Below are 23,757 nucleotides of genomic sequence, written 5' to 3' on the forward strand. Positions count from 1 at the left end.
TTAATCTGACCCTTTGTAACAGTCCCACAGCCCCAGATTTTCTTTTCACTCAAAATGTAGGGCCTATGTTCCCACATTTCTAAGATACTTCTCAAAATGAGGCAGCATGTTCCCGGACGAACCTACTACGAGGACAACCTTGTTGCCCATATCCAGAGTTAATTACATTGTATATTGTTTACACTGCCTTTTTATTAAATGGTTACTTCTCCACTGTAATATAATTCTGTGACCTGTAGGTATTATACTACATGTACCTCCCCTGCTATGATAACTAATATCCCCAAAGGGATCAATAAATGTTATATGGCAATTTGCAATCTGTTCCGCTTTAGCCAACAGGAAATGCTAGTCTAAATATTTGTATTATCAGAATTGTGATGATTTGAGTAAAACTGGCATATTGAAATAATGAGTTAATGGAATGTACTTTTCATGATAACGGTGTTGGCTCTTAAAAGAGCCTTTGGGTTATGAATGTAGGAAAACAAAAGCCGATCTAAGCGCGCTCTCCACGGATGCGGCGGGCCAGCTGGATGTCTTTGGGCATGATGGTCACCCTCTTGGCGTGGATGGCGCACAGGTTGGTGTCCTCAAACAGGCCGACCAGGTAAGCCTCACTGGCCTCCTGAAGAGCCATGACAGCAGAGCTCTGGAAGCGCAGGTCGGTCTTGAAGTCCTGGGCGATTTCTCTGACCAGGCGCTGGAAAGGCAGCTTGCGGATCAACAACTCGGTGGACTTCTGGTAACGACGGATCTCTCTCAGCGCCACGGTACCGGGCCTGTAACGATGAGGTTTCTTCACGCCGCCGGTAGCGGGTGCGCTCTTACGGGCAGCCTTGGTGGCGAGCTGCTTCCTTGGGGCTTTGCCACCGGTGGACTTACGTGCGGTCTGCTTAGTTCTGGCCATTATGAGAAACTATGTTTCAGTCTTCACTTCAACAAGAATAATACGCTGCTGTGTAGAAACTCTGGCCTTATATTACTAACGAGGAGGCGCAGTAGTTTCTGATTGGTCTCCTCTCTGTGAGGTCGTTACTCCGCCTACACCTCACAGGGTTATTGGAGGACTTCACGGAGATACAACTGGGAACGAGGTTATTGGAGGACTGGTCTTTTGGAAAAACCGCCAACAAAACGTCTTTCCTGATTGGGTGAGAAAACACAAGCCTGAAGATAAAAGGCGCCTCTCCAACTCGCTGCATTCATTTTCAAATTCGTTTAACTAAAGACAACCATAAACATGTCTGGAAGAGGCAAGACCGGAGGAAAGGCCAGAGCTAAGGCCAAGACTCGCTCCTCTCGTGCCGGGCTTCAGTTCCCCGTGGGTCGTGTCCACAGACTGCTGCGTAAAGGCAACTATGCTCATCGTGTTGGAGCCGGTGCCCCGGTTTATCTGGCCGCTGTGCTGGAATATCTGACCGCTGAGATCCTGGAGTTGGCTGGAAACGCTGCCCGTGACAACAAGAAGAGTCGTATCATCCCCCGCCATCTGCAGCTGGCCGTGCGTAACGATGAGGAGCTCAACAAACTGCTGGGAGGAGTGACCATCGCTCAGGGTGGTGTGCTGCCCAACATCCAGGCTGTCCTTCTGCCTAAGAAGACCGAGAAGGCTGCCAAGAAGTAAATTATTTAGCCTCTTCGACAAACTCCACAAAGGCTCTTTTCAGAGCCACCCACATATTACCGAGAAGGCAATGACTCTGCATCCTATACTGTAATTTGTCATTATTGTAGAAGCTAAGCTTTGTTGTGGATTTTTGACGTCTCCAGGGATGGTTAAATGAAATACAGAGACAAGAGATTGGCCTTAAATCAGAGTGCAAACCACCAGGTTCTCCACGGACATCCAGCAGCCTAAAACAGTGTCACACTGCGAATTAGGCATTCTGAAATAATCAAACAGGAGCAGAAAGAGACAGCCGGATTACTCACGTTAAATGAATACAATACAGGTTTATTGGAAAAGAAAATAATACAGTACGCCCATACGGACGGACTTTCAGTCTGTCAGAGTGCATATTCACAGGTCTGTCAGAGTGAAAGTGACAAAAAGCAAAGTGTCATGTGTTTTAACACAGTGGAATAGAGACGCCTTGCTCGTCTCTGATTGGGTTGGCTTTATATGGTCATTTAGGGAGTCAAATGGAATGGGCTTTTGAGGAGGGCTCGCTGCGGCCTTGGATGCAAGCGTTATCTGGCCTGCTCTGAATATAATGAATGGATAGTGTTTTAACAGTTTTTGAGAGAAGGATAACATGACTTCACGATCAACCCTGTTGTGGGGCCCAGAGGATTAAGAATGTGAAATTACCCTTCACATTTAAACAGAAATCCTGACCTCACAAATAGAGGAGGGGGGGGAGGAGGAGGATGGAAGGAGGAGGAGGAGGAGGAGGAGGAGGTGGAGGAGGAGGAGGAGGTGGGAGAGGAGGAGGTGGGAGAGGAGGGAAGGAGGAGGTGGAGGTGGGAGAGGAGGAGGGAAGGAGGAGGTGAAGGAGGAGGAGGTGGAGGAGGTGGAGGAGGATGAGGTGGGAGATGAGGAGGGAAGGAGGAGGAGGAGGGAAGGAGGAGGAGGAGGAGGTGGAGGAGGGAAGGTGGAGGAGGAGGGGATGTGAAATTACCCTTCACAGCTTTTCTACACATAATTATTCTTTATGAAACTAGAATAACGTCAAAATAAGACTAATCCATATAGACGGTCATTTGACAGTAATACTAGTTCAGTCAGTTCATCCCTAAAACAGAATGACAGGTGTCGAGAGGACGGTGCATTTAACGCATTTAAATCCATTGTCGTTATACAGTACAAAGAAAATAAGTTGGCGTATAAACAGTACAAATGTAAAAGTGCAATAGGAATCGATAAAGTGATTAAACTGGAGTATATAGTTACAGGTATACTATAAAGACACTATGTATTAAGTCATACTGATGAGTGGTATAACTTTTCAGAGTATAGGTGAGGGATATGGTACACACATAACTGACTAGAAGTTTGCCCAATTTGAAGTACTTCATGTATAAGAATGACTCACTTTCTCCATTGGTATTGCCCCAAACCACAGCTATGAAATTCTAACAGAACTACAAAACAGGACTGGAGTTCTGGACTAAATCAGTCATTCAAAAGAATGCAGCAATGCTGCCTGAAGCTGTTTTTCTAGCTATAAGGTTGATATTGAAACTAGCTGTAGTTTTTGTATAATTTTTTTGGAATTCCATATAGAATATTTATGTGGAGAGTTTTGCTTCTACCATAATTGCCTTGTTTGGCTCCTTATATCCTGTTTATTTTTTGGGGGGGATGTATGTCCTGGTTCCACATGGAATTAAGAAACTATTTCAATAAGAAGTACTTTAAATTGAGGACTTTTAACAGAGTACCAGGCACGTGCATACATAGGGGTGAAGGGGTGCCCGGGCACCTGCCTTTTTCATTTCTCATTAGAAAGTGCCCTTTTTATGCCACCCTTTTTTTTTTTTTTTTTTTTTACTGTTGCACATATATATATACTGCCCTGCCCTTCCAAATGAAAGATGTCACGATAGAATCTAAATATTAGGTAAAGAAAGAGAGAGAAATGCCACCCCTCTCGTAAATAATAGGTCCTTCCAGCCTTGAAGGACCTATTACGCATAGGCATAGCACGTGGGTGGGGATGATCAATGAGACCGCGCAGGGCCAGCAGTGCACTGAACAGGAAATTGATATCCAGCTGTTGTTGAGCTCACAGTGCCCTCACACTCGAGTCGAGACCTCTTTTTTTACAGTTACTATTTCAACTAAAACAAAGCAAGAGTACACATCAGGTAAGGTATTTGCCCAACAAAATAAAATGTCGGGTTTGCAGTGCACTGTATATTTTCCTGAAACACGTCGGCAGATCAGCCCTCCCCAGTCCCTCCCTCCCTGCTGCTAGTGCAGGAAAATCCGCATCTCTCTCTCTCTCTCTCTCTCTCTCTCTCTCTCTCTCTCTCTCTCTCTCTCTCTCTCTCTCTCTCTCTCTCTCTCTCTCTCTCTCTCTCTCTCTCAATAACAATAGCAATAATAATAATAATAATAATAATAACAATAATAATGTATTATTATTATAATAATGCAATAAATTATTAATTGGTAAAATGTTTATTTCAGCAGCTGTACATTCTGAGTTTAAAATAATGAGATGAAGGAGGCAAACATCTACTCAATACTTGTAGATGAAACAACTGATGTGTCTCACTGTGAGCAGGTATCCTTTGTTGTTCGTTATGTGTTTGAAATGGATGTCAAGGAGCGCTTCCTCCAGGTCTGTAACGTGTCCAGAACAACAGGTGAGGAGATGGAGAAAACAGTCCTGGACTTGTTACAGAGCAATGACCTAGAAATAGAAAACATGCGTGGTCAAGGCTACGACGGCGCAGCCAACATGAGTGGGCAGTACAAAGGACTGCAAAGTAGAATACTGCAGCACAATGCCATGGCTCTGTATGTTCATTGCCACGCCCACTGCCTTAATCTAGTGCTTGTTGAAAGTGCAAAATCAAGCCTGCACTTTATCACCTTCTTCAACCTTGTGGAGAAGCTCTATGTGTTCTTCACTTCCTCCACAAAACGACATACAGCATTTATAAAATGCCAAGAGGACCTGCACCCTGGAGAACGTGTGATTCAACTTCAGAAGCTCTCGGACACACGCTGGGCATGCAGGGAGAGAGCCCTGAAGGCCCTCAACAAAGTCATGGATGCTGTGGTGAAGGCCCTCACTGATATCACCGACCAAGAGCCTCCAGATACTTCTGCTGGGGATGCAAAGATGTACATTAAAGCCGTTGACTTCGAGTTCTTCCTTTGCCTGGAGATTGCCACGCCGATTTTTCAGGTCACTGCACATGCTTCCGATGCACTCCAGAATCAAGGTATTGACTTGTCGACGGCTTATCACATTGTTTCTGGAGTGGTGGATACCCTGACCAACCTGAGGACAGAAAAACAGTTTGCCAAACTGTACAAGAGTGCCACAGAGAAGGCAGAAGCTGCTGGAATCAGCATCCCCATAGTCCCCCCAGGACAACAAAGACAGAGAAAGGGGCCTGCCAGGTACAAACAAAGCTCCACAGCAGCCACAGAGAGTCACGCCTTCACAACAGTGGAAGACTACTACAGAGTCAAGCTCTTCTACCCATTCCTTGATGTCCTCTCTCAGGAACTACACAGGAGGTTTAGGGGGGATGGGGAGACACAGTCGAACAAGATCCTAAATGCACTCCACAGTTTGACGAAGGCCAGCAACTGGGCAGGTAAAGATGCCATGGGTCCTGACTCTGCTGAGGCTGTTCACACTCTGTGTGCATTCTATGGAGGAGAAGAGGAGAAGCTGAAAACAGAGCTCAGGGTTTTCCACGCTTCTTTCCCAAAAACACTCACAGTAAAGGGGATGCTAACAACTCTCAGAGACAACAGCGGACATGACATCTTTCCAACACTGGTGGAAATGATAAGAACATATGCCACCATTCCAGTGTCCACAGCAACAGTGGAGAGGTCCTTCTCCAAGCTCAAACTGGTCAAATCAACACTCAGAAGTCTATGCACAGAAGAGAGGCTCTCTGATCTCCTCCTCCTTGCTATCGAGAAAGACATCCCCATCAATCACAACGAGGTGATTGACATCTACAGGGACATGGCCCCCAGAAGGTTGCTGCTGTAAGGGAGGAAGAAGGTACAGAAAGAGAGGACACAAGCTAGCAATACAGGAAACAAGCAAGCAATAATAATAATTGTATTTACAAACTTAAAAAAGACATTTTCTCAGTATTTTCTTTTCCATCTTCAATGTTTCACTGTTCAATGTTATTTTATTCAACAATAAAAAGCTTTAAAAAAAAGCCAGTGTTTTGTTTCTCTTTTAAAATTGCAGCTGAATTGCATGTCTTCCAATTCCTAACCCTCATTATTATGATAAATCTGAATAAGCTCATTTTGGAAACAGGTGACACAAAAGATAACCAAGAAAACAAACATACTTGTATATCACTCACAGCTACAGAATACACAGCTAAGCTATCTATGGCTACTTTGTTTATTGTTAGGCCTACATGTATTTAACATTTTACATGGGCTTAATTGCAGGCAGGCTACATATTGTGTTATTAAATGGACATTATGTAGTTTTGGTGACATCTAGTGGTGAAAATTACATTTCATACTTGGTGCTAGGGCTGGGCGTTATATTTGTATGTCTCTAAATGTTTTGATGAATTGAAAATGGAGGACCCTTATGTAAAAAATCCGAAAGTCTTTTTCTGGTCTTCATCCTCCTGTACTGTATTGTACCCATTCTGCAATCTGTTAATAAAGTTCTCATTCATTCATTCTGACGGAAAACAGAATCATTTTGATTAACAGTCGAGTCTGCCAATTACGTCACACGGCTTGCACCCGCCCTGCTGTTCTTAGCACCAATCGGCAAGCTCTATTAGTTTTTGACTTCGTGAATGTCCTGTGTTGTTTGACAACAACAAAGCTACAGTGCTAACAATAAGCTATTTGGCTGGATGCAGTCTGGAGGACAGTGGATATACATCAAGACAACAGTCTGTGACAGTGGACATAATACTTCATCAAGTCCTGGACCACGTTTCAACTAAACAAGGTAGTTAATTAATGCGGTCTCTCTCTCTCTCTCTCTCTCTCTCTCTCTCTCTCTCTCTCTCTCTCTCTCTCTCTCTCTCTCTCTCTCTCTCTCTCTCTCCCGCAGCTGTTGGCATCTATCGGTGAAACTGAATGTACCATGATAGACTTGTATTAACCCCAAAAATCGCGCTCGCGCGCGCAGGCCCTTTTATGATATCGGGCACCTGCCTTTCTAAAGTCCTGTGCACGTCCCTGCAGAGTACTATTCTATTAGTGGTTTGTACTTTTGCTCAATACTTTTCACAGCACTGCCAAATAATAAACCAAAATATTGTCAATGTGTACACTTTCTTATAATTTCCTTTTTAACCATGCTGAGAGAAATGCATGTTCTATTAGCTTTACACACGTGCGCCACGCCCGACCAATCGTATCGTAGAAGCCACGCAGCACTATTTGCATCAACCTCCTATAAATAAGGCAGGAAACCATAAGCGGCCGTCACCATTCGAGTCTGATAAGCCGTCGAACATGCCTGAACCAGCCAAGCCAGCGCCCAAGAAGGGCTCCAAGAAAGCCGTCACCAAGACCGCTGCCAAGGGAGGTAAGAAGCGCAGAAAGTCCAGGAAGGAGAGTTATGCCATCTACATTTACAAAGTCCTGAAGCAGGTTCATCCCGACACCGGCGTTTCCTCCAAGGCCATGGGGATCATGAACTCCTTCGTTAACGACATCTTCGAGCGCATCGCTGGCGAAGCCTCGCGCCTGGCTCTCTACAACAAGCGTCGCACCATCACCTCCAGGGAGATCCAGACCGCTGTGCGTCTGCTGCTGCCCGGTGAGCTGGCGAAGCACGCTGTGTCTGAGGGAACCAAGGCTGTGACCAAGTACACTAGCTCCAAGTAAACTACCCTGTTCACTGAAGATTAACCCAAAGGCTCTTTTAAGAGCCACCCACTCTGTCCTGAGAGAGTTATTCCTATTATCATGATGATCGCGCTGTTCATCAAAGTGGTTGAGTGCCGGGTATTGCAAAATGTCCTACATTTTATTTGCACAGTTTTATGGTAGGAGTGTCTGTCGGGAGATGACATTTTATATATTTAATTATTGAATAATAAATTACTTACAACTGTAATCATAGTTTGGATGGCTATTAAGTTGCAAATTATATTTACTAGTCAAAATCCTGTGATTTTAGGTTGTTGACAAGTAGCTAGATTGGATAGACTTCTAGCTTGTACATCACGTTTATACTGTAAAATAATATATCACCTGCCTTATTAGAACCCTGATCAATAATACATTATTGGTCTTTATAATGCACATGGATACTGTTTAGTTTAGCATTTTCAAAGTGGAAATGCTATTCCAAAAATAATACATTCCAGGCTCATATATAATTATAATGAAACAGATTAACTAACTACCCCATAGCCAAACACACATCCTATGATATGATTTCCAACAGACATGTGCAAATAATATTCATTATTTGATCATAATGAGCTCTGTATATTTCTGTACAATTTACAACCTTGTATGTTAAATACATTATTACAATAATAACAGTAACCTTTTATAACGTTATTGTTGACATCTGACATCATCAAACTCCAGCAATCAGAAGTCTAAAATCTGACTTCATAAGTAACCCTCAGCAATACTGATCTTCTCCGGTCCCCTCTCCCTCCATGTTTAGCAGGATACACAGCCTCCACATCTGGCTGAAAGGTTACTCTGCTCATCAGGCATCCCCTGTGGTTTGGACTTCAACACATTCACTGATACACCACACCATGCTCAATAGTTGCTTTTATGTTTCACAAGGTGCTCTGAATCTGCCCTTAATAACCATTAATAACATGGTATAGTCCATTTTAAAACCATGATATGAATGGTACAGTATAGTGTTGGGTCTTTATTCCTCTTTTACTTACTTTTTATTTTACTGCTTGAAGCACATTCTCAGGGGCTCGTAAAGAACCAAGCATTTCACTGTAATGTACATGCACTTTATACATGGCAAATAAAAGCAAACTTGAAACTTGAACTACTTGTACTAGGCACTGTGAATCTAAATGTCGCTATTTCAGCACCATGGACAGTACCAGACCACACTGATCAACCATTTTGGAAACCGGGAAAGCAATTGCAGACCAACCAAAATGGACCCCAGACAAGAATCTGGGGCAAACCAATGGGATAGATAAATTGAATAAGTGCAACCATGTGAACCCAGCTGCCACGAGGAACTCATGAACCAGACATGTCTTAGAATTTACACCCCTGTAAATGTCCTAACCCAACCCTCTCCAATGTACAGTAATTTACCTAGTATGGTTTTGTCAATATTCCAATGTACAGTTTTGCTTGTTTATAGTGTTCCCCCAACCCCCTCCAATGTAAATTACCTAGTATGGTTGTCAATATCCCAATGTACAGTTTTGCTTGTACAGTTGTACAGTGGTCCCCCCCCCCCCAACCCCTCCCTACCAGTTTTTACACACCTGCAACTCGTCTACCTCTGTACCACTCTGTGTATAACTTTTACATTGCAGCATCCTCAAGTGAAATAGTTAATAAATGAAAACTTTATTTAACAGATTGCAGAATGGGTACAATACAGTACGGCTCAATACATACAATTGTTAAGGGGATGCAGACCAGAGAAAGACGTTTGTCTTGTTTACATCAGGGTCCCCCATTTTCAATTCATAGTGACATTTATGACATTACACAACATACATGACATTTATGGCATATGGACATACAGGTACATAGTACTGTTACATTTGTGACATATATGATATGCAAATATACAGTACTGTTACCCATAGATCCGGACAGTATATACATATCATGGGGAGGAGACTGTACATTAGGAGGGGGTGGGTGGGTGGGAGAGAAATATACATACGGTGGGGAGGAGACTGTAGGAGGGGGTGGGAGAGAGATATACATACGGTGGGGAGATAATATATACGGAGGGGAGGAGACTGTCTATTAGGAGGGGGTGGGGGGGGTTTGGCCATTTACGGTGGCCAGTTTAGAATTGCAGCCTCCCGTACAGGGCTGTACACTGCGATGAGATGATCGCAAATTGCGCCCTAATTTGGTCCGTGCAAGTTTAAAATAATATCTGGGGGCAAGCTTGCGAGTGGTGATTTCACTCCTAAATTAATCCATACAAATTGGATACAAAAAATAGTAAAACATTAGCCTACAACCAGGGCTGTACAGTGCGATACAATGTTGCGGTTGTAATTTCATTAGACAGACCAGCGCGGACATTTAATAACATGCAATTTAATTGACACGAGCAATGAGCTATCGTTAGCAGCAGCTAACGATAGCTGCTAACCAAGGTATCCATTAGGGCTAAGCTAACTAGCGATAGCTGCTAACCAAGGTATCCATTAGGGCTAAGCTAACTAGCGATAGCTGCTAACCAAGGTATCCATTAGGGCTAAGCTAACTAACGATAGCTGCTAACCAAGGTATCCATTAGGGCTAAGCTAACTAGCGATAGCTGCTAACCCTGGAAAACGGTCAAAGCGGACTCCACAACACTAGTTCCATTTGTGAGGAAAGGGGGTGGGTTATATTGAAAACGCTTGACACGAACGAACGCTTAAAACGAATCAGCGCCGTTTCGCATCCCAAAAGGGGTGAGTGAGAACAGAAAAAAAATGCCCCTAAGCCATCCTAGGTAGTCAAAGTGGGCAGGGTTGAGGTGGGTTCTAGGAGTAAGGTCAAGTAGTAGTCTGACCAGTTTGTTTTGTGATATTTGTAATCTTGTTTTTAGCGCCTTTGAGGTGCTTTGGTACCGTGAGGTGCAAGCATAGTCGTAGTACCCTTGAATGAGTGCTCCTGCCAGAGTCTTCAGGGTATTCTTGTTTACCAGAGAGGACAATATAACATGTAGCAGACAGACTACCATACTTCACAACAGTGCAAAATACCCTTTGCAACAACCAACTGAGTCCTATCAATTGGAAACATATTGAAATGTAGTCATAATGTGCATGCGTAATTACGCGCAATGACTGCATTAGCACCGTTGGGATGACTATGGTCACAACGTGACACGTTTTATTCCCCCTGTTGCGCCAGCTGTTATTATTATGACTCGTATCGTATGCTTTATTACTAACTAACTTGTGCCTATTATTACTATTGACATGTAATTGAAACAGATTTTTTTGATTGTTAACCATTCCGTCTGGGCTTTAATCGGCAGCACACAGCAGTTTGACAATAATAGGCGAGTCTCTCCCAATTTTTTTTTTTTTGTATCTTCATAAAAGTAACTGTAGATTTAATTCATCATGAGCTACATAAAGCCTTCCACAGAAGTGGTAATCTTCCACAGAAGACGAGGTAACACATATCATGCCGACGCCAGCAATGACTGTGTTTACCAGCACTGAGAAAGTACAAGTTTATAACCAAAAGCATGACACCAGATGCCTTGTTTTACTTCCAGTCCCTCACCAGGCAGCTCGACTCACCGGGGAACGAGTACTGACTGGATTATAATGACATTTAAACCATTTAAAAAGCAAAATACTGAGACAAGTTGCTGCTCACTGCACCATGTGACGACGGAAAGGAGAGCGTTGGAACGTGTCCAAACTAACCACGGCTCTCCAGATGGTTTTATTCTAATGGAACATGCTTGTGCTAACTGGCCCATTAGGTGTTCGATTTCAACTATGTTCCCACGTTTGTATTTTAGCCCGTTTTGGCGAGAAGAAAACACAAGTAGCAGAGCTTTTCAGCTGCAGAGTTGTAGACAGGGTGGGTTGAGTCTGCATGGCTCTCATGTAGTATTTAAGACCAGCCCCCTGTCCCAGCTCCACTACCAGTCAGCTCGGACTATTTGTTGCATTTCGTGTTGATCGACGATAGAAGAGAACTATGGCAGAAGTCGCTCCAGCCGCTGCCGCTCCGGCTAAAGTCCCCAGGAAGAAAGCTGCCTCAAAGCCGAAGAAGGCATCAGGTCCCAGCGCCGCAGAACTCGTCCTCGAGGCGGTATCTGCCTCTAAAGAGAGGAGCGGCGTGTCCCTGGCTGCGGTAAAGAAGGCTCTGGCTGCCGGTGGCTACGACGTGGAGAAGAATAATTCACGTGTGAAGACCGCTGTGAAGAGCTTGGTGTTAAAGGGCACTCTTGTCCAGCTCAAGGGTACCGGTGCCTCCGGCTCCTTCAAAATCAACAAGGCTGAAGCCAAGAAGCCCGCCAAAAAAGCAGCTAAGAAAGCGCCAGTGAAGAAACCTGCTGCGGCTAAGAAGGTTGTTGCTAAAAAGCCTGCCGCTAAGAAGTCTCCAAAGAATGCAAAGAAGCCTGCAGTCAAAGCCAAGAGCCCCAAGAAGGTGGCAGCCAAGAGCCCCAATAAGGCAGTGAAGAAGCCCGCAGCCAAGAAAGCCCCCGCGAAGAAGGCTGCCAAGCCCAAAGCAGCGAAGCCCACGAGGACAGCAGGCAAGAGGAAGTGAAGATCTTAAGCTTTACTGTCTAAAACACACAAAAGGCTCTTTTTAGAGCCAACCACTACTATCCCTGAAATGGCACATCCCCTCGTATAAATGCATTGTTTAATAGTGTGTAGCAGTCTGGAAAATATGGTATATTATTCAGAACTGCTGACTGTGTTTATATCCCTTTTTGTACACAAAGACATTCTAACTAGTGTCATTGATTCACACGAACAATGACACAAACGTCCCCGTCCCAAGAGCATGTGAATGCGGATCATAAATGACAGTATTGATTCATATTTTACAGTGCGTCTCCCCGTGTGACTGGCAGGCGGGACCAGCAGGGGGCAGTAGCAGGCAGAGAGTGGCGGAGAGAGCTGAGAGATGATAAAGAGAGGAGTGCAGCGGAAGTCGTCCTCTTCTCGGCAGTGAACTTGACCACGAGAAGTCACGTCTAACGGGGGAGCTCTAGACAGCCCCGTTGCTGACGTTTATGCCGGAGAGCCCCGTGGAACCGTGACGGGTGATAGGAAGTACTGGCTAGTGGAGACGATATCCTAGCAGTACCAGTGTTATGATATTACGAACATTAAGTGCAGAGTCGGGCACTAAGAGTCGAGTTATACCTAGTTACAGTGAGCGGTATAAGTAGCGTGCGGCTAAGGTTCACAGTAGCATTGCTCGTGTTATACCTAGTTACAGTGACGGTATAGTCTGCGTGCCAGAGACGTACGGGACATCCAAGCAGTCTGCCCGGGCGTCAACAGCTGTCTGCACCGGAGAGCAGCAGCACACCCTGCCCCAGGCTGCCTGCAGGACACGGGGAGTTCTTTACCACCGGCAGAGTTCGCCCAGCACCAGCTCAGCCAGCACTGCCTCTCTGCTATAGCTCCGCCTGCTAGCCCCTGCGGCGCGAGTGTTCGACGCCATCTTGCCTCCCGGACAACAGTGGAGTGACGAGGCGGCCATTTCGGATGAGTACAAACGAGCATTGATGCTCCCGACTCCATATACAGTATACAGTGTGGTGCTGCCCGCGGGCGAAGTTAACGTTGTTAACCACAGTTCAATAGGGGTACCCCAGACAATATATACCGGTATTAGCATAGGACTTTTGCAAGGTATTTTGTGGGCTCACTCTTTTATTTTATTCCTTTTCTTTGAGCGTGATAAGGTGTGTATTTCCTAAATAATTCCCGTTCTGTGAATCCCTTTATTCTCTTCCCTATGCTTCCCCCTTCCTTCCCCATATTCTCAACCGGGGACAGTAAGAGTGTAATTCCTTAAAGAAGGTGAATACTGTGGTCCGCCCAGACGTGGGCAGCGTTTAGTCTGGGTACCTGAGAGCACTTGGTGCCTGTGTGTGATACTGTAATTGACTTATGCTAATAATTCATGCCAGTAATTATTGTATGGATACCCATGGTGCAGTAATCACCAGCCGTAGCTTTGTTGTAACCAGGCTGAGTTACAATACAGTCATCCAGAGCGGGAGCACTGTGTGTGTCTTTCATTATTTCTAACCCTAACCCTAACCCTTTGCTACGGGTAATATATGTAATCGTAACCCCTTGCTATTCTACCTTTTCCATTGTAAGGGTTCTGGTCGTCTCACTAAGGGAGGGTACTGCTTGCGGGGGGAACCCAGTTATTTCTCTACCATCCGGTCAGTAGGTGTGGGAGGGAAAAAGGGGCAACTGTGGAGGGTGAGGGTGTGTTGGGGAGTACTGCGGACTACTCCAGAGAGAGGGAGGAAGACCAGAGTACCGGACCAGGTTTGTAAACCCTGGGCCTCATTCACCCCCACTACCAGCCTCCAGTTGACGCTCCGGACCCCAAAGACGGAGGTGCAGCTGGCCAGGGTGCTACTGTGTCTCGCTACCTATTGACCGCACCCCACAGTTCCCACGAAGCAGGGATAATCCACCCTGCTACATTTGGCGTCACGAACAGGATCAACATCCTACTCCACTCCCTTGTAAGTGACGACCCAGAGACCTGAGATGTCGGACAACGACGCCCCGAAGCTCGATGCCAAAGCCGGGCCGTCCCGGGTGACGCAAGGAGGTGACTCGCCGCCCCCGCTCAAAGAGGAAGAGGGGGGAGCCGAGACGGTGCAGACCTTGACCGCCGAAGTGGAGTTCCTAAAGGGTCAACTCCAAGACCAGGCGGAAGCCCTAGACCACCAACACGAACAACTGGAGCAGGCCAGGCACAGAGAGTCGCGTGCCTTGGCCCAAGCCATGCTCCAACAGCTTCCTCCAGCGCCCCTCCCAGTGGTGTACGTCCAACGAGAGCGGAAGTGCAGCGAATTTGGAGGGGGGAAAGAGAGAGGAGAGCCGCTGGTGGACGACTGGATCCGAGACATGAAGGTGCATTTTCGGAGCAGCAGAGTGCCCGGTGACGAACAGGCGGAGTTCGTACAGCAGCATCTAAAGGGCGCGGCTAAACGGACAGTGCGCTTCGTGCTAGAAGGGACCGCCCCGGAGCCGGACGCCGTGTTCCGGGTGCTGCAGGAGACGTACGGAGACAAGACCTCGGTCAGTGAACGCCTGAGAGAGTTCCTCGACCGCCGACAAGGAGATGGCGAGACCGTGAGGGAGTTTGCGTATGATCTACAGGAACAGATGCGTCGCATACAGGGCCGGGAACCCCAACGAGTCGCGGATCCTGCCGCCCGGCTGCAGGAGCAGTTTGTGGTAGGCCTGAAGGATGGGATGCTGCGACGGGAGATGAAGAAGTCCATAAAAGAGAACGGAGAGCAGACGTTTCTCGGATTGATGATGGCGGCGATAGACTGGTCGGAGGAGGAGATGGTCCTGCCCCCCAATAGGGGTGGCGCCCAGGCCCTGGTCCACGCCGCAGCCGCAGAAGGACGAGAGGCCCCGATGAGCGGAGACGCAATACAGGGAGCTTTTAAGCGGCTCTTCGCAGGGCAAGAGCGGCTGGACGCACGTCAGGAGCAACTCTTCCAGGCCGTCCAACAGACGCGGGACGCGACCCAGAGAGGCGGCCCCGGACGGCGACGCAGAGACGACGCGCCCGCCGCTAAGCGGGAACTGCCCCGCCGGGACGAAGAGGGCAGGTTGATTTGCTATGCCTGCAATCAGCCGGGCCACATCAGCAGGGAGTGCCCCCGCCACGCCAGCGAGCCCCACCCAGCCCCTGCCCCCACCCCCGAAGTTCCGGGCTCGTCAGGGGACCGACCCGGATCCCGAAGGGCAGTCAACGGCGTCGTAACCGGAGTCGCCGACTCGGCCGCAGGGGGCACTAAGACGCAAGACATGGGGGAATGTCTCACCTTAGACGTCCAGATTGACGGGGTCGAGACCTGCTGCCTCTTCGACACCGGCGCCGAAGTCACCACCATGACCGAAAGCCACTTCCGCAGACACTTCCCGCGGTCGCGGTTGACCCCCTCCAACTGGATCACTCTCTTCGCCGCCAACGGGTTGGAGATCCCAGTGGTGGGGTGTCTCTACGCCGAAGTGAAGTGCCTGGATATGACATTTCCGGGGAAATGCATATTCATACTAAAAGACGATCCAGGCCGAGTGGCCACAGGAGACGCTATCCCGGGACTTCTGGGCATGAACGTGCTCGGCGGGGTAGATGGCCTGTTCAAGGGGATCAAGGGGATGCGGCCGGCGAGCCGAAGACGTGTCGACGCGGGGAGCGTCGCCATCCGCCGTGTGGTCGCCGCCATGGCCCAGGAAGCCCGAGAGTGTATCGCCCCGGGAAGGATGGGGTACGTCAAAGTGGCCGGCAGGGAACCAGTGGTCATTCCCCCGCACAGCGAAGTGGTCGTCCCAGGCCGTTGTGAGACGACAGCGGGGATGCGGCGTCCCGTGATGATAGAGCACACGCCGAGGGCCAACCTGCCTCCCGGACTATTGGTGGCGAACGTGGTGGCATACGCCCGACAGGGGAGAGTGCCTGTGCGGGTGTTGAACCCGACCAACGTCGAGATGGTGCTCCGACCCCGGGCCAGGTTGGCAGAGATCCACTGCCCCCGTCAGGTACGGCCTAAGGAGAGAGTGACCGTGGAGGAAGTGGAAGGAGGCGTCCGAGTGACGGCGATTCAGACTCGGGACCGCCCGCCAGAGGCGGAGCCGGACGGGAAGACCCGCGGGCTCGCCGTGGACGTACAGGCGAACCTGCAGGATCTCACACCGGCCCAAGTGAGCCGGCTGAATCAAGTATTGGAGAAACACAAGGCGGTGTTCTCCGTGGACGACGGGGACTATGGCTACACAACCACGGTCACACACTACGTTCCCACTGGTGACGCACACCCGGTCAAGCAACGGCACCGCCGAATACCGCCCCACGTGTTCCAAGAAGTAAAGAGACACGTGCAAGATCTGGTGGACCTGGGTGTCCTGGTAGAGAGCTGCAGTCCGTGGGCGTCACCAGCCGTGATCGTCATAAAGAAAGACGGCTCCGTGCGGTTCTGCTGCGATTACCGCCGCCTAAATAACGTGACACACCGGGATGCCTACCCCCTACCTCGTATCGAGGAGTCCCTAGACGCCTTGGGGCAGGCCAAGATCTTCTCCTCGCTCGATCTCACCGCCGGCTACTTCCAGGTGGCGGTGAAAGAGGAAGACCAAGAGAAGACGGCTGTCACGACGCCCTTCGGCCTCTACCAGTGGACTCGTATGCCCTTCGGACTGTGTAACGCACCCGCGACGTTCCAGCGGTTGATGACCGCCGTGCTGGGGGACCTGGCCTTCGACGTCCTACTCGTCTACCTAGACGACGTCTTGGTGTTCGCCAGCGACTTCGAGAGCCACTGTCAGAAGCTGGACCTGGTGTTTGGACGGCTTCGGGAGCATGGACTCAAACTCAAGCCCCGGAAGTGCTTCCTTCTGAAGACCGAAGTCAAGTTCCTGGGACACGTCGTCTCCGCGGCCGGCATACAGGTCGACACCGACAAAGTGAAGGCGTTGGAGGACTGGCCGGCGCCACGCTCAGCGAAGGAAGTGAGGCAGGTGATCGGGTTCCTGTCCTATTATCGGCGGTTCGTGCCCCACTTCGCCCAGGTGGCCCAGCCACTGCACGCCCTGATGGGGAAAGAAAAAAAGGGGTTCGCCAAGGGCCGGCCCGAGGCCTTCAAGTGGACGCCGCAGTGTCAGACGGCCTTCGACCATCTGCGGCAGTGCCTCTTGACACCCCCGGTGCTGGCCTACCCCGACCTCCAGCTCCCCTTCATAGTGACCACCGACGGGAGTTACTTGGGACTGGGAGCGGTACTCAGTCAGGAACAGGAGGGCGTGGAGCGAGTCATCGCCTTTGCGAGCCGAGGCCTGCGTGGGTCCGAAAGGAATGACCAAAATTATAGTGCGTTCAAGCTGGAACTCCTCGCCCTGAAGTGGGCGGTCACCGAGAAGTTCAGAGACCTCCTGATGTACGCCCAGTTCACCGTGATCACCGACCACAACCCGTTGAGACACCTCGGCACGGCCAACCTGGGAGCAGTGGAGCAGCGGTGGAACGCTCAGCTCGCGGAGTATGACTTCGTGGTGCACTACAAACCTGGTCGACTCAACCAGAACGCAGACGCTCTGTCTCGCATGCCGATGCGATCAGAACCCGAAGTGGAAGACACTGAGAAAGACTTCCTAATGATAGCCGCGGCTGGCACCCACACCCGTCAGGGTCTCCAGGAACGGGCCGTTCCATTGTCCGTCCCCGCCCCAGTCGCCCGCGAGGGCTACGTCATGGTCCCAGCGGAGGAAGTGCGGGCCCTGCTGTGCCCTGGGAGACCGACAGAGACGCGGGAGGTCTCGAGTGTCGGCGCACGACGGATAGCGGCACAGAAGGGGAACAGCGGATATGACTGGGCGGAAATGCGACAGCTCCAGGCGGACGATCCCGAGTTGGGTCCGGTGTGGCGGGCGGTGGCACAGGGGGTCCCCCCCACTAAAGTACAGCTGAAGGAAGGAGACCCGAAACTCCGCAAGTTATACGGGCAGTGGGAACGATTCCGTCTGCATCAGCAAGTGCTGTTTCGGCGCGTAAGCGATCCCCGGGATGGAGAGGAGGTTCTCCAGCTGGTGGTGCCCACAGCCCTGCGAAGGAGGATCTACGAGACCCAGCACGAAGACGCGGGACACTACGGGGGACAGGGGACGGTGGTCCTGATGAGGCGAAGTTACTACTGGATCGGAATGGCAGAAGAGGTGAAGCAATGGGTGAAGCGATGCAAGCGATGTGCATTAGCCCGCGACGTGTTCCCTAAAGCCCAGGCCCAGATGACCTGCACTAACGTGACGGCACCCATGGAGGTCCTGGCCATGGACTTCACCGTGTTGGAGAGGTCGGTGGGTGGCTACGAGAACGTACTGGTGCTGACCGATATGTTTACCAGATTCACTATTGCCGTACCGACCAAAGACCAGACTGCGAAGACCACCGCCGCTGCCATCATCAAGTACTGGTTCGTGTACTACGGTTGCCCTGCCCGACTCCATGCCGATCAAGGGCGAAATTTCGAGTCGAGCGTCATCAAGGAGCTCTGCCGACTGTATGGGATTTCAAAGAGCCGCACCACGCCCTACCATCCCCAGGGGAATGGGCAGTGCGAGAGATTCAATCGGACAATGCACGACATGCTGCGTAGTCTGCCCGCAGAGAAGAAGCGGGACTGGAAGGAGCACCTACCCGAGTTGGTACTTACATACAATTGCCACGAGCACTCCTCCACTGGATACTCTCCCTTCTACCTGCTCTTCGGGAGGGACGCTAGGATGCCCCGGGATGTCCTAGGGGGCAGAGACGTCATTGAGGAGGGGGCGGCGGACCTAGATGAGTGGGTGCAGAGTCACCACGAGCGACTAAAGGCCGCCGCGGAGGCCGCTGAGGCCACGGCGAAGCAGGCATCCCATCGACGCAAGAGAATTTACGACAGGAAGAGCAGAGGTGCACTCCTGCGGGCCGGAGACCGGGTCCTGATACGCGACCACCGAATCCGGGGCCGTAATAAGATACAAGACAAGTGGGAGCCTACGTCATATGTGGTGGTTAAGCAGAGCCACGAAGGGACGCCCGTGTTCACGGTCAGGCCCGAAGCAGGGGGTCCAGAAAGGACCGTGCATCGAGACCAGCTCAAGACCTGTCCCTTCCCGGCTTCTGACCCGGAAGTGCGGAGGAGGGCCCCTCGACAGATCCCGGTGGCACCGCGGAGCTCGTCCGAATCAGACATCGGAGGTGCTTTCGGGCACCGGCGGGAACCGCATCCTAGGGCGTGTAACCACCCCGGTCCCCTGCGGGACGCCCCTGAGGAGGCCGTAAGCGCCGAGTCAGAGGTGGAGTCGACCCCTTCAGGAGAGGAGGGGGAAGGCGGCGGAGACGGAGTCGAAGAGGAGGCCGCGGGCGGTCCACCGATGGCCCCGGAGGGTGAGGCCGTGGTCCGTGACCCGCCGACGGACACTGAGGAATCCGACACGGAGTCGGAGGCGGGGGAGGTGGAACCCCCCAGAGTGGAGGCCGCTCGGCCCCAGAGGAGCACCAGAGGTCGGCTACCCGCTCGGTATCGCCAGGACTACGTGCTCAAGAGCGTGTTCGCGGAACAGTGTGTCCAACTCCTGAGGGAGTGTGTAAAACTGTTGGCATAATGTGTAATTGTCAACCGATGTGTAAAACTGTTGGCATAATGTGTAATTGTCAACCGATGTGTGAAACTGTTGGTCTCAGGACCGTTTTCATGCATGCGTTTGTTTTGTTGTTTTGTTGTTAACTTGCAGAGGACTTAGCAAGTTCAAAGTGGGGGGAAATGTAGCAGTCTGGAAAATATGGTATATTATTCAGAACTGCTGACTGTGTTTATATCCCTTTTTGTACACAAAGACATTCTAACTAGTGTCATTGATTCACACGAACAATGACACAAACGTCCCCGTCCCAAGAGCATGTGAATGCGGATCATAAATGACAGTATTGATTCATATTTTACAGTGCGTCTCCCCGTGTGACTGGCAGGCGGGACCAGCAGGGGGCAGTAGCAGGCAGAGAGTGGCGGAGAGAGCTGAGAGATGATAAAGAGAGGAGTGCAGCGGAAGTCGTCCTCTTCTCGGCAGTGAACTTGACCACGAGAAGTCACGTCTAACGGGGGAGCTCTAGACAGCCCCGTTGCTGACGTTTATGCCGGAGAGCCCCGTGGAACCGTGACGGGTGATAGGAAGTACTGGCTAGTGGAGACGATATCCTAGCAGTACCAGTGTTATGATATTACGAACATTAAGTGCAGAGTCGGGCACTAAGAGTCGAGTTATACCTAGTTACAGTGAGCGGTATAAGTAGCGTGCGGCTAAGGTTCACAGTAGCATTGCTCGTGTTATACCTAGTTACAGTGACGGTATAGTCTGCGTGCCAGAGACGTACGGGACATCCAAGCAGTCTGCCCGGGCGTCAACAGCTGTCTGCACCGGAGAGCAGCAGCACACCCTGCCCCAGGCTGCCTGCAGGACACGGGGAGTTCTTTACCACCGGCAGAGTTCGCCCAGCACCAGCTCAGCCAGCACTGCCTCTCTGCTATAGCTCCGCCTGCTAGCCCCTGCGGCGCGAGTGTTCGACGCCATCTTGCCTCCCGGACAACAGTGGAGTGACGAGGCGGCCATTTCGGATGAGTACAAACGAGCATTGATGCTCCCGACTCCATATACAGTATACAGTGTGGTGCTGCCCGCGGGCGAAGTTAACGTTGTTAACCACAGTTCAATAGGGGTACCCCAGACAATATATACCGGTATTAGCATAGGACTTTTGCAAGGTATTTTGTGGGCTCACTCTTTTATTTTATTCCTTTTCTTTGAGCGTGATAAGGTGTGTATTTCCTAAATAATTCCCGTTCTGTGAATCCCTTTATTCTCTTCCCTATGCTTCCCCCTTCCTTCCCCATATTCTCAACCGGGGACAGTAAGAGTGTAATTCCTTAAAGAAGGTGAATACTGTGGTCCGCCCAGACGTGGGCAGCGTTTAGTCTGGGTACCTGAGAGCACTTGGTGCCTGTGTGTGATACTGTAATTGACTTATGCTAATAATTCATGCCAGTAATTATTGTATGGATACCCATGGTGCAGTAATCACCAGCCGTAGCTTTGTTGTAACCAGGCTGAGTTACAATACAGTCATCCAGAGCGGGAGCACTGTGTGTGTCTTTCATTATTTCTAACCCTAACCCTAACCCTTTGCTACGGGTAATATATGTAATCGTAACCCCTTGCTATTCTACCTTTTCCATTGTAAGGGTTCTGGTCGTCTCACTAAGGGAGGGTACTGCTTGCGGGGGGAACCCAGTTATTTCTCTACCATCCGGTCAGTAGGTGTGGGAGGGAAAAAGGGGCAACTGTGGAGGGTGAGGGTGTGTTGGGGAGTACTGCGGACTACTCCAGAGAGAGGGAGGAAGACCAGAGTACCGGACCAGGTTTGTAAACCCTGGGCCTCATTCACCCCCACTACCAGCCTCCAGTTGACGCTCCGGACCCCAAAGACGGAGGTGCAGCTGGCCAGGGTGCTACTGTGTCTCGCTACCTATTGACCGCACCCCACAGTTCCCACGAAGCAGGGATAATCCACCCTGCTACAAGTGGATACAAGCAAATCTACTAAGTCACATGTTTGTGTCCTGGATAAATTGCAGCAGCACCAGTTAAGTAGAGCTGAGTGTTCAGTTACTGCATCATTTGATTCATATTCTGGAAGATGAGTCGATTCCAGTCCAGAAGAATAAAACATAATTTAGATACACTTAAATCTAAATCGATGCGATTTAACATTGAATGTAATTATGTTCCTGTTATTAATATCAGTCTAGAAGATACTGCTATACATACCAGAACATATTAATTACGAAGCATTTAACCTAAATACAATCTGATGTATTGTGCACACAATGAATGACACCTTGTTTTATATGGACTGCTGCCTTTATTTGCATTGAGCAGTAATTAACACAAGGATTCAATGTCCCCAATGGTATTCAAACAAATTTACTCCCAATAACTCAAACTAAATGAATGTGTGCAAAACAGTTTTAGGACGTTAGTGAGTTAATGTGCAAAATACCATTCTTCGTTTCCCCTTTAAAGTTCCATCCTTGTTTATACAACAACTACAGCTTGTTTCAATGTCAACGTTATATCTAGAAAAGCATCTTTTAACAGGCAGCATTGCTGCATTATTTTGAATAACTGATTTAGTCCAGAACTCTATTGCTGTCCTGTAGTTATGTTAGAATTTCATAGCTGTAGTTTGGACAATAATAATGGAGAAAGTAAAACACATGATCATAATATTAATTATGATATATACTGTACCTCATAATGGGCTAACTTCTAGTCAGTTAAATTACAGTGAAATTAACGCTAATTTTGCTGGGGTACCACCTGGAACCCTCTCAAAGACGCCTGACTGTCTTTTTTTAAGATTAAAATGTATTGTCATCGTACATGGCAAGTACAGTACAACAAAAATAACTTCAGTGCAAATACAAAAGTAAAGTGCAAAATACAATGTATACGTGATTAAACTGGAGTACGTGTATAAATTAGTATTAGTGCTAATCAGACACATAATACAATTTTGGTTTCAATATCAATCTTCTATCTAGAAAAGCAGGTTTTAACAGGAAGCATTGCTGCATTATTTTTTAATGACTGTGATTTAGTCCAGAACTCCATTGCTGTCTTGTAGTTCTGTTAGAATTCCATAGCTGTAGTTTGGGGCAATAACAATGGAGACAGAGTCATACTTATATACATAAGGTACTTCATATTGACTAACTTCTAGTCAGTTAAATGAATAGTTAATATCCTATACTCTAGGATATGTCATCCATACTGTTCAAACTCTGAACTATGTTTCCTACTGCCTTACACTGTAATCACCAACCACAAACTATATTCTACACATGTAACTCTTGTGTGATAGCATGTACAATAATGCTGCATACACTGCATGCATAGTATATATATCCACTTCTGTCTGAATACACCTGCATATCATCTTTTTATATACCTTTATATATATACCTTTATATATATATATATATATATCTTTACCTTGCACTGGTCAGTATGACTTACTACCATAGTGTCTTTTATACCTGTACCACTCGCGTGAATATTAAAGGCAACCAACTTGTGTTCAGCTTTTCGTTCAGGGTTTCTCTGATTGGCCACACGGCCAATCAATCAATCCACTAGCACACGCCCTCGCGCAAAGAGAGACGCGGCAAAAGCGCTGGTCGAACCAGCGGTGTTCTGTTGTGTGACTGTACTCTACAGCGGTGTTCTGTTGTGTGACTGTACTAAACACTTCCACCACATGACCGACATTTGACATACAGTACACCTCCTATCTATGTTGGGATTATGTTTGGTCATGACAAAACAATAAAAATCGCTACTGTTAGTAATGCTGCCACCACCCACTTCAATTACAGAGCAGATATAGTTTATGCTTTCGCAAAATATGAGAGCGCGCCGCTGTCATTGAAGGGCTTCCTACAACAGAGCACCGCCGCTGCGCTGCTGCTGAAGCTGTATCAAGCCGGCGGCGGTGCACGGACGCCGGGGAAAAACCACCGCGTCGCCCCGCTGGCGCTTCAGGCTCAGCAGCCTCCACGGGCGAAATAACATATCGTTACAGTTCCACAC

The 23,757-nt window shown here is 48.9% G+C and overlaps 4 protein-coding genes across 4 annotated transcripts; 3 read left to right on the forward strand and 1 right to left on the reverse strand.

Annotated features, from left to right (window-relative positions):
* Positions 1 to 499: 499 nt before the first annotated feature.
* LOC311231008 (histone H3.2) lies at positions 500 to 910 on the reverse strand (the record flags this gene model as incomplete). The annotated part of the gene is made up of 1 exon (XM_084317474.1): positions 500 to 910. The coding sequence occupies one exon, from the start codon at positions 908 to 910 to the stop codon at positions 500 to 502; it is 411 nt and encodes a 136-aa protein (XP_084173600.1).
* A 333-nt stretch (positions 911 to 1,243) lies between these two features.
* On the forward strand, positions 1,244 to 1,627 carry LOC311231026 (histone H2A; the record flags this gene model as incomplete). Its single annotated transcript, XM_084317495.1, has 1 exon — positions 1,244 to 1,627. One exon carries the CDS (start codon positions 1,244 to 1,246, stop codon positions 1,625 to 1,627), a length of 384 nt encoding a protein of 127 aa, XP_084173621.1.
* A 5,523-nt stretch (positions 1,628 to 7,150) lies between these two features.
* On the forward strand, positions 7,151 to 7,525 carry LOC311231031 (histone H2B-like; the record flags this gene model as incomplete). Its single annotated transcript, XM_084317500.1, has 1 exon — positions 7,151 to 7,525. The coding sequence occupies one exon, from the start codon at positions 7,151 to 7,153 to the stop codon at positions 7,523 to 7,525; it is 375 nt and encodes a 124-aa protein (XP_084173626.1).
* A 4,017-nt stretch (positions 7,526 to 11,542) lies between these two features.
* On the forward strand, positions 11,543 to 12,115 carry LOC311229837 (histone H1-like; the record flags this gene model as incomplete). Its single annotated transcript, XM_084315911.1, has 1 exon — positions 11,543 to 12,115. The coding sequence occupies one exon, from the start codon at positions 11,543 to 11,545 to the stop codon at positions 12,113 to 12,115; it is 573 nt and encodes a 190-aa protein (XP_084172037.1).
* Positions 12,116 to 23,757: the final 11,642 nt, after the last annotated feature.

This window comes from Notolepis coatsorum, assembly GCF_963971535.1.
Source record: "Notolepis coatsorum genome assembly, chromosome: 6".
NCBI lineage: Eukaryota > Metazoa > Chordata > Actinopteri > Aulopiformes > Paralepididae > Notolepis > Notolepis coatsorum.